Source organism: Haliotis asinina, chromosome 8 (assembly GCF_037392515.1).
Source record: "Haliotis asinina isolate JCU_RB_2024 chromosome 8, JCU_Hal_asi_v2, whole genome shotgun sequence".
Taxonomy (NCBI): Eukaryota; Metazoa; Mollusca; class Gastropoda; order Lepetellida; family Haliotidae; genus Haliotis; species Haliotis asinina.
This window is the reverse complement of record NC_090287.1, coordinates 11,980,067-11,991,178: the sequence shown is the minus strand read 5'-3', so window position 1 is coordinate 11,991,178 and position 11,112 is coordinate 11,980,067. Positions and strand designations below refer to the sequence as shown.

Here is an 11,112-nt window from a genome sequence, read left to right as displayed (position 1 = left end):
GTTGAATGTGAAATGACACACTGGCTTCCTGTGCCTTTATATAGCACGGCTCAGATTGCTTATTACATCCAATCACAAGTCAGCGGGGGTGATTGACAGCTGGTAAGTGACCATACCAGACAATTGCATCGTTAGCTTGTGGCGAACAAATGAGCTTAACGTCTGATAAATAGCCTTTGTGTTGTGTCGTCTGTAGTCAGAAGCAATCGGTGAAAATACCACGTGTGTGTGAAGTGACTATTGTTCACCATCGCCTTGTGTGGACATTACATCCCGCCTGAGGCTTTCGTTCAGTCCTTTTAATACACAGCTTATTAATTTCCCTGCCAAAGAGTAATGTTTACAGGTCAATTCTAACAGGTCTCGGCTGATTGGTGATTGCGGAAAATAATCTGATTTTATTATGACAATTAGGTAAAATATTTTCCAAGAAAGATTGTTGAAGAACCATTTGTTACCAAGAGCCGAACAAGTAATCAGTTAGAAACGTTGAGTTATTGTAGTGGAAAATCGGTTTTGCGTAAGTTATTTTTAGTCTAGATACATCGTCAACATTTCAAGTTATGCGCATGAAAATGTGTTAAAATGAAGTACTGGACAACGAAAAGTATTCAAAATTATAAAAAGACTGACCTATATAAAAGAAGTGCAGACGTAAGATCTTGCAGACGTAAACGCATTTGGCTTCCTTTACATTGCCTGTCTTCATTAGCAGTCACTGTTTAAGTTGATACATGTATATACTTCCTCTACAAGAGTGGCTTTAAGAAGCTAAACAAATTACAGGAACACTTGATACGACGTTTTAAAAGTAAATTTCGACATATGTTGCATGCATATGAACAATAGTTTGTCACTAATATCATAATATTACTGTTGTTATTTTCCCGCAGAGACGCCAATACACCGAAAAGACATGTCACTTCATGTGTTTATTAACCATTCCCAATTTGACAGGACACCAGTGTATCCTCCCAACCCACCATGATCTACCCGATTATCTCTTTTATCCTACAAATACCCGATTATCTCTTTTATCCTACAAATAACGAAACTTCAGGAGGATTTCTTATGCATGGTTATCTATATAATCGTCTACGAATATCTTTTTCGCTTATAGTCATATAGATCAAAGCGTTACAGCTTGCAAAGGCAATTGTTCTCGAAATTCTCATCAACATCCACGTTTGTCAAAAGGATTGGTAAAAGGGACGTATTGCGCAATGGGCCTTTCCGCTCCATAATCAAATATAACTGGCCTATCTCTCTCTACTTAAGGCGATCTACTTATAGATGGTCATTGCTTTCTTGTATCATCAGCGGGCATAGGGCTGCGTTGTTTGTGAAGATAGTACCAGTGGTTTGGTGATAAAAAGAGCTTAATGCAGACACAGGCTAGATCAAAGGACAAAAACACAATTTCGGAAGTACACAACTCCACCCATGAAACATATCTAATGTAATGACAATCGGATAAGCTGTTACATACTATCCTCGCCGCAAGAACACGTTGGGTTGACCTCCACCTGTACAAAATATAGTTATAAAGTGTAAAAAGGTCCTAACAATTACATAGGCATTAATCTGAACCTGAGATAAATTGCATTTCAATTTGTATTATTTGCATGTGTGGGGACTTTAGTCAAGACGTTAAATAACAAAGGTTGAAAAGAGTTCACCAAATGGTAATTGGACAGGCCCTACATAAGTATACAGGTGGCAACGGGTTGTGTTGTGTGTGTAGGAAATTATCCTGATGAGAGGTATTTGGCATTTTAAGAAAGTAAATATGTTGTTTGTGTGAAGTGCCGGTAAATGCACAATGGCAAAACACCAGATTATATACATAATATCATATAAATACATGATACCTGTGTACATACATAATATAACATCCAACATGTATATATAAATGAAGTGTATGGTGATAGTATATATTTGTATACTTTCATTAGGCAAATAGACATGTTATGGACTCTAAATTTCAATATTCCATAAAAAGAAAGTATTTATGTAATCCACATAAACATTTTACTTAATAGACAAATACAAATTAGTCATATGTGAATTCGCAACATACGCGATAATCTAAAGAGTCCCATCCTCCCTATTTATATTTTAAAATACGCCGTGATTGTTTGCTTTCCTTTGAATAATTGTCAAATTACTGTGTTTCCACGGTTTTATTCGCAGTTGAATGAAAATGGGTTTATGGTTAGTGAATATCAAATTTAAATGTATATGTACGACTGAAGGATTTTGTTATGGACGTGATTGCAATCTCAAAACCACAATACCAACAAAAACATGTACCAAGTGTCCAACACTTTATTATTACTGTGTTCCATTTAGAACAATTCGTTATGACTATTTCCAGTTAAAATAACCTACAATTTAGATGTATTCTGGTTATTTGTGTTGCATTAGAAGCATCAACAGTGTTGAAGGATGTCAGCTGTTGTTTAATTAAACCGCGAGGCACAGTAACAGGCTATTTAACTGTTATATAACATTATTGGGGGAAATAACATTCATGAGTGGTCAGCTTTGACCCTGAGCATAAACGAGCCTGTCGTTAGGTCAAGGTGTAAATTAAACATCACGCCTCACTGAGGATTGACAGTTTATTGCCGCGTCTGAAATGAATCACTGTCTGGGATAGTGTTTATGGCATCTGGGAATGAAAGGCTATCTTCTCTGGTATCTATTACCTGCCAACTCGGAAACGACAGATGCAAGAGATTACCTTTGTTCCTGCTAGTATAACATTCACGCTAGAGTGTGTAAATGCACTGTAATTAGGAAGTCTTACCCCATATACCATTATTCATTTCATTATTTGGTATTCCTGCGGTTAAACGACTGTTTTCTAGTTCTCTCAAAGTCGATGGTAATCATCTAATCAACAATGATAATACTTTATGGATTAACTGAATCGTTCCGTTTTACTCGCACATTGTGCCATTACAAGCACTATATTAGGGTATGCTAGAAGTGTTTATTTACCTGTTATATTATGGTAACGTTTACCTCAAATAGTGCAGGTATAGGTGTACATAATACTTCTACTACGGAAAACAGTAGTGAAATACTGTATTCCACGAATAACACCCTCTCAAGTACCATGTAGTTCATGTACATATACATGGATGTTGGTTCCAGTTAGCTAACAGCAGAATGAGTTGTTCATGTGAAACAAAGAACAAAATGGTCATCATATGTAGCCAGGAAAAACAAAAAAAATAGATCCCTTTATATGGAAGTGGAAACATTTATCTGCCGTTTTATGTGAGCAATGAAGCGCTCTTATAATATACTATCACTTGATATTTCCAATCGCTTCCCAATGTATATCTATATGCTTCAAAGATGTGATATATATTGCCGTGCCATGTGTAACGTATCTGAGCACTGAAATGAAAAAAAAATATGGTCATCATCGTCGGATCTGACAACAGTTTACAATGTAACATTCTAGAAGACATGAAATATACTTACATGGCATCATATGCTAAATAAGAATGAGAAATAGTAGTAAACACTGAAGGCTGAATAATTCCGATTTCAATTTCACATTCTGATATTTCTTTAGATTGCCGTAATTGTTAAATGTGCACATTGAGAAAGTGTTCCAATTTGCCACTTTATTGTCCCCTTCAGCACAACTTCGTACGGAATATACACGCCCTTGTAAGAACATAGTACTTAAGAAGGGACACTTATCCAATATTGTATTCACTGTCACTACTAATTATTTAAAGATTACTATCCATACATTTTTAACCTATGCAGTAGGTGCTTCGGGAGAAAAATCAATAAATCATTGCTCAAGCCCTCAGCACTTAATGAACTTTTCTTTCAGCTTAAGACACGCAATTAACAGTTTTGTTTGCTCTAAGGGGAACAAGGAAATGTATTCTCTGACAGGCTTACACAACCTCAGTCCGTTGATAGATTGCTCGGGGGCCTGATCTAATCCCTTGATTAGAACCTTTCGCCAAAGAAGCTCCAAGTCTATCAATCAGGGTTTATAATGAATGGGATCAATTGTTAGATAACTAGAGCTATAAATTAAACAGGAGGTCGATCTACGAGGTTTTCACAACGATGTATTTTCAGTTTAATCCGCTTGGCATCCATTCAAATTGTGTTGAATCAATGTTCGACGCGTATATTTAAGCATTGACAACATAGGTATTTAGATTGTGGTTTGATAAGACAGGGTGATATCTGTCAACATACAATACGGTTGGAAGTAATTTACACATAGCAGTATTGATTACGAAAGTTGCGTAACCTCCAGAGATTCTATACAACGTAATATGCCCACCATAATCCCATATCACCACAATGCATTCCGCTCAGTCTAATAACCACTGTAACTCAACCTTTTGTTTGGCTAGAAGATATCGACCATACAGATATATCAATTGTAACAACTTTAGCAACATTTTGACAGTTCCATTTGTCTTCCTTGATGGGCATTTTAGACGTTAGGGTCACTTGGTTGACAACGACATCAGAATCTAGTACTGTGCTCAGGCATCGAACTAGCCATGGATTGCAACTAATAAAATATAGCAATTAATTGATGGCAGAAACCTATCGATGTATCGATATTATGTGTGACTATCAATAGTTTAGTAATTGACTTCCGTTGACAAATATTTATTATACTTTGTATTTTTTATTGTTTGGGTGAAGACTTGCAGCTTCATTGTGTGTATGTCTGAACTGTCTTTCATTTCATATAAACTATAGAGTCATTTGAGAAATGACTGAAATGAGACAATAGGAGGAAGAAAACAATGCTAGTTGGACACAGTAGGCTATGTCAAACGCATTAGTATGTTGCAATAGACTGTCGCAATGGCAATAGTTCTAACCAGCAGTAGTCATCCCTGCAAAAATCTTTGCGGAGAAAGGTTATAGAAGTTGTGTATTCATAAACGGTGTCACCATAGTACCATTTATGTTTTATATTGTTATTGTGTTTATGCGTAACAAACTCTCCAACGGCTTCCCACCACACGCTGCACGAGCTTCAAGATTCTTCTCCTTATCAATAACTGCATCTGTGATGACAATTCCTACTGTTCTCTCATGGCCATCCACGGATCTCACTATCCACAAACCCAGTCGATCTCTTAGCTCTGTCAGGGATAATCTATAACATCTATATAGGACAGTAATCTGTCTCACAGTTCCTGCACCATATTTTCCCCCAACAGCCAAGTCCGCCCTGCAGTGACAGACTCTTCATAAAGCAGGTCTAGATTTCCCCAAATTCAGGATGTCTGGTCGACCTTGGGCTCCTTTTCCATTTAAATAGGTTTGTATGTTACAATCAAAATCATATATTCAGAGACTAAGCATTAGTCTTGTAAGCAGTTTCTTCTCTCAACTCCTCTCTGCAAAACAGACTATGGGTGATAGAGCGTTTTCCATGGCAGCCGATATCGTTGGAACAGTCTTCTACTATGATTCACGATGTCTATGACCATAAACAGAACAGAAAACAAACAAACAGAAAAAAAGGTTCAAACCTGATCTGAAAACGGATCTCTTTCTGCAGCGCCACAGAGCAACTTTCAGGTGGATTTTCGGCGCTAAATTTATCATTATGATCATGACATTGTGTCGTGTACTTTCGGTCTGTATCTTCTACATTGATTTACTGTTGTTGCACACTGACTGCCTGCGTTGTCCGAAAAACCACCATGTGGGTAATTTTTGCATTGGTATATGGCTGTTCAAGAACCGTCGCACTATCACACAATGTAACACATGTTATATTTAGGACTAGACTTCCCACTTAGCAGAAGGGTCCGTAGGATAGGCTACCACTTGTTCGACTTCCATTTCTTGTGATTTAGTGGGTTAGATGGCTTACTTTATGTGCCGGGGATTAATTGAGTTACCGTGGATAGCTGGTGTTCGAATCCCGAGTTGGACCTAACCTAACAAAATAGAAAAAAATGATTTTCGATTCGACCCAACACGCTCAGGTTAAGGCACCAAATCGCCATCCCACGAAATCTAGTCTGACCCACAAAAAATGAAAGCGTGAGAGCGAGGCACTGACAAATGTGAATATTTTGTGGCTGCCAAACCCAACAAATACACGCAGCTGACTTGATGTGTTTGAGGATAACAGCTCCAAGGAAAATATTGAAACGTTCACGAGAATTATGCCATAACGATGAATACACACGGCAATAGCCATGCCCAACCTCAGTAACAAAAACGCTCGTACTTCAGTTTCAAGTTTCATTTCTAAATAGATCACATGGTTGTAAATACCAAACACGTGTAAATAATATGAGTAACACATGGCACTATATGAGACAAATATTTGTTATGTGTATGAAACAATATTGTTCACATGGAATACAATAAAACTAAATGTATAGGGTATTTGGTACAAATGTATACACTTAATTGCATCTTCCAAGTCGAAGTAAAGGTCCAAGCACGGAGATCGATGGGGCACAAAGCACACACTTAGCAAATGAGTCAAGTGTTTTACAAATTCTGACATATGAGTCCAAGTTCAAACCCATTAGACCTTGTACCACAGGAAAACAGTTTTGGAATCTATCCGCCATCTTCGATTTCTTCTTCACAGCCTCGTTTTCGATGTCATCGTTTCGGCGTCGCTTTTGTCCTCCGAGGCATGATACAAAAGGAGGTAACTCTTCTATGGACAAAACATCGTCACATATGTGCTTTCGAGTTTCTTCACTGTGAAAGCAAACTCCATCATACAAGCTGTCCAAAACATCTGCCTGAGGACGGGTTTTGATGTTTGGTGTGCCCGGATCAATATATTGTTGTAACCACATCATTGTGTTCAACAACGTCATCAAACCGGGCCTGGAAAACATAGTCGCCGTTTATGTTACTGCTGCTGACATCAGTTAAAAAAACTCCTGACTTCATGCTGGGGAAGGACAACAGCCACATGAACAACAGAACTTTCAAAACTATATTTTGTTCATTTGGCAACGATGTCATTACATGTACTACACTACCGCCCAACAGTTTATTGTCAATCAGAAAGATATCAGTGGACGTCAGGGTTATAGTACGCGAATTGAGACAAAACAAGTCGTCTACAAATAGACAATCCGAGTTGTAACATGAGCAACAGAGCTATAGATAAATGCAAGTAATTTTGTTACGATGTTATTACTGATTGAAGATAGGCAGATGTTCATAATATTAATAGAATACGTACCTATTAAGAAATATATGCCGTTAGTTTTGTCACAGTGATTCAAGAATTACAAGATACAAGATAGATACTCATAACATACAAATGTCAACAGATTTACATTACCTATGAGGAAGTTGTCTACATTGACTTCTTCTGAGTCGTCTGAACGTGTTGTATTGTCTGCGTCTTGTGTGGTAGAAGTAGTCAATAGCTATCAGCAGAGCAGGTTGGTACATTTGTTGTGGGCCGTCCACACCTGGGAACTTGGACATATCCAGGTCGTAGGTGATGTTGGTGTCGATACTGAGAGGTTGGGGAGGTACTTCAAGCATCTTTGGGACGGAACTATACAATACGCCATTGCATCACGATTATTTACACAATGTGTGTTTATACACCTAGTCAGAGCTTTTAACGTACCGACATCAGACATTTCCTATGATACTGTATGAAAACATGAAGTTGTTAAAACGGCGTGAAAGCTTTTATTGGGTGAAGGCGATTAACAAATATGACTCAACTCAAAGGTGTTGCTTGTCTGGTCGTCTTTGGGCCGGGTTTTAACATTCTTCATGGGCAATAATTAATCGGTAGTGCTTTGATGTTAACCAGGCTGCGTCACTGGTTAGGGAGCATTTACTAATTACGATGCCCTTCATGTAACACTCATGTTTTGATTGTCGATTATGTTCAGTAAAAGTGACACAGGATATATAAATGTTTCTGTGGATACAACTCCATATCATTATTCAATTAAACCAATTAAGATGCTAACACAATATTACAATATAAATGTATTTGGTGTTGTACAAATAAAGACTTGTCTGTTGTTAATGACAGGAGTTTTTTTGTTTGTTGACCTGCTTCCGCCTGTGGAACTAATGTGACACGTGACAAATATTCGTTTCGTCAGTCACAAATGTAAAATAACGATTAAATCCCAATTATTTCACGTTCATATATCTCCACAATCAAGCTCCAGAATATCTCAATGACCTCATCACAGAATACAGCTAGTACAAGTTCCCAAATTCCCTGTAGTTTCGTATGGGAAAGGAGTTTTCGCCTCTGTTGCACCAACCTTGTGGACACTCTTGCTTCTGGAAATCAAATTCCGTGACTCTCTTTCAACCTTCACGTCAAAAGTTAAAACCCATATGTTTCAAAGTGCGAATGACGGACTCTTTTGTTCTATTCTTTTCAACGCATTCAGGATGGTATGGCTCATCATCAGCTCAAGGCCTTTGCGCTCTCTACACGTAGCCCAGACATTTAATGGGACAGTATTTCTTAGTGGTTAATGAGTGGTTAAGTCACGACCCAATATAAGACAATGACTGCTGTATATTTTTTCACATCACGTAAAAATACTGGATGAGCTCCACGACGAGATGACCCCACGTCTGGAAAGAAAAGCTTCACAGGGCTATTTGATGAAGTTAACGTCCTGCCAATGATTCACTGCAACTGGTTCCACGGAGCAGCAATACCATTGCAGGACAAAAGAAGAAAATTGCAATGACCTATCCTTTATCACAACACCTACAGTAACAATGAACTGTTTACACTAAGGTTGGTGGGAACATCGTGATTACTACAGCAGACAAGTGCGTTTCATGCTGTAATGCGTCTATCCCCTGCGGTTAGTGCATAGTGTAACAGTAGCATTCTAGAATAATGCATAATGTGATGATTGTTTTGACAGAAAGTGTCTTTGAATTTTTTTTAAAAAATGAAGAGATTGGCAAACTCTTTCCTCCAAATATTCATTTTAAGGGTCGCAACTTATAAGTGAAGGCACGTCAAATGAGACGTAGCATATAAATTCACAGAAACCTCAGTTGTGACAGTTTCGATATAGATTTGCAACGAACTGTGTTGAGAAAGTGTTGAAGTGTTGTCGGTTTCAGCAGGGAAATACTAGTAAGCGGCATTAAACTGGTCCTTGACCTGCTTAGGTTCACGTACAATGTATAACTCTATAATGGTCCTATTGTAAACATATTGTAGACAATATCAATCTGATTGTAGTCAATAATGTTGAAAAGTTCAGCTCATAACAAAAGGAGCACAGACTACTTTTTTCAAGCATCAATAACACAAACACTCGTAATTCAGTTATAACAGTTTAATCAAGTAACTGAACAAGTAGATGTAAGCAACGTCAGTAAATAACATCAGTAAATGGCAGTAAACAGGTCAAAACGTATTACATGCACTGAGTGTTTGTGTAAATTATGTTGTTCATAGCACATATAGAAATAATGATACATTGGCACTAATGGAACATTCAAATATGTAAATGGAAACCTTTTCCATAATTTTTCCAGTTGTACAATTACGTCCATACTATGACAGTATGTTCATGAAGTCAGAAAGTGATAAAACCCGCCGTTGACACCCATCACTAATACAAGCAATTGTACTTCGAAGACAACAAAAGATTCAAGCACTGATTTGGTGGAGCTCAAAACTCAGAGTCAGTGAGCCAAAACATATTTCAGAAGTTCTAAACTAGGAATGCCTCACGAGTTCACACACGTTAGACCTTGAACAAACAGAAACCATGGTTGGAAATTGAAGAGTCGGTCCCTCCGCCAGTTTTGGTTTCTTGCTTGCAGATGTGCTTTCGATGTCATCATTTCGGCGGCGTTTTTGTCCTCTGATACATGATACAAAGGGAGATACGTGTTCTTTTGGGGTCGTAGCTTTGTCGTCCAAAGTGAGATTGTCATCAAGACACTCTGAGGCTGGGTCGATGTCTGCAAAGACGTCATCCACTAGAAACTGGAAAATCTGGTCGTCCATTATATCGCTGCTGTTGACATCAGTGAAGAACTCCTGGCTTGTTTCTGGGGAAAGAAAACAACAACATGAACAACTCCTCTAACTACCAGCAAACGCTAGAGTTACAATGTCATCAATGAGTTACAGCATACACGTGAATAGGATACGTACATATTAAGAAACATATGCCGTTACTGTGATTCAAGGATTAAAGGATACAAGTTAGATACAAATGTTGATAGAATACGTACCTATTAGGAAATACAAGTCATCCACAAATGCATTGTCTGAGTCGTATGAACTTGTGGTATTATCTGTGTCATTTGGGACACTCTGTGCGTCAGGATAGACGTAGTCGCTCCAGTCAGTGGCTATCAAAAGAGCTGGTTGGTACATCTGTTGTGGGTCGTCCAAACCTGGGAACTTTGACACATCCAGATCGTAGGTGATGTTGGTGTCGACACTGAGAGGCTGAAGAAGATGGGTAGGTATGTCCAACATGGTTGTGAAGAGAATTATGCCATCCAAGGTTACATCACAGGATTTTATACGATGTGTTTTAAGCTCGTTTACACATCCAATCAGATCGTTTAGCTCACCGAGCTAATCAGACATTTCCTGTGACAAGTTAAGAAAACATGAAGCTGCTGAAACCTATTGTCTGCATGTGATTAAGAAATGACACGTTGCCATGACTCAACCCTGAGGCGTCGCTTGCCTGGACGTCCGATAGAGTTCTAAATAGGCAATAATTAATCGGTAGCGCTTTGATATTTTTCTACCTGCGCCATCGGTTTCACAACAATAATAATTACGAGAATATCACGATATTGCCTATTTGATACAGTTTCTCACTTTGATGCAGTATCACAATTGTGTTTAAAATATGCTTTGAGACACAGTTTGAAGAAGCATCCTCGTTTCATATGTCTAATGTAGATTGTTTGTTTTATGTCTGACAACTCAAGGGAACAATTAAATCAGAAACAACTGAGTATCTATAATATTCATATATTTCGGCCTCTGTTTTAAGAAAAATAGAATATGTAAACATGTATTCTTTTGTCTACATCTCAGTAATATCCATGTTAACTCGTAACTAAAAA

The 11,112-nt window shown here is 38.0% G+C and overlaps 1 protein-coding gene across 1 annotated transcript; it reads right to left on the bottom strand.

The window, feature by feature from the left end:
* Positions 1-9,733: 9,733 nt before the first annotated feature.
* On the bottom strand, positions 9,734-10,507 carry LOC137294384 (uncharacterized). Its single transcript, XM_067825386.1, has 2 exons — positions 10,258-10,507; positions 9,734-10,071 (listed from the first exon to the last, which is right to left on the bottom strand). Exons 1-2 carry the CDS (start codon positions 10,505-10,507, stop codon positions 9,734-9,736), a joined length of 588 nt encoding a protein of 195 aa, XP_067681487.1.
* Positions 10,508-11,112: the final 605 nt, after the last annotated feature.

Bases quoted from the DNA above. Each gene is read 5' to 3' on its own strand.
- LOC137294384 (XM_067825386.1), bottom strand. From the start codon at position 10,507: ATGTTGGACATACCTACCCATCTTCTTCAGCCTCTCAGTGTCGACACC. The intron at 10,072-10,257 runs GTACGTATTCTA...TTCTTTCCCCAG, and splicing joins TGACTTGTATTTCCTAATAG to AAACAAGCCAGGAGTTCTTC.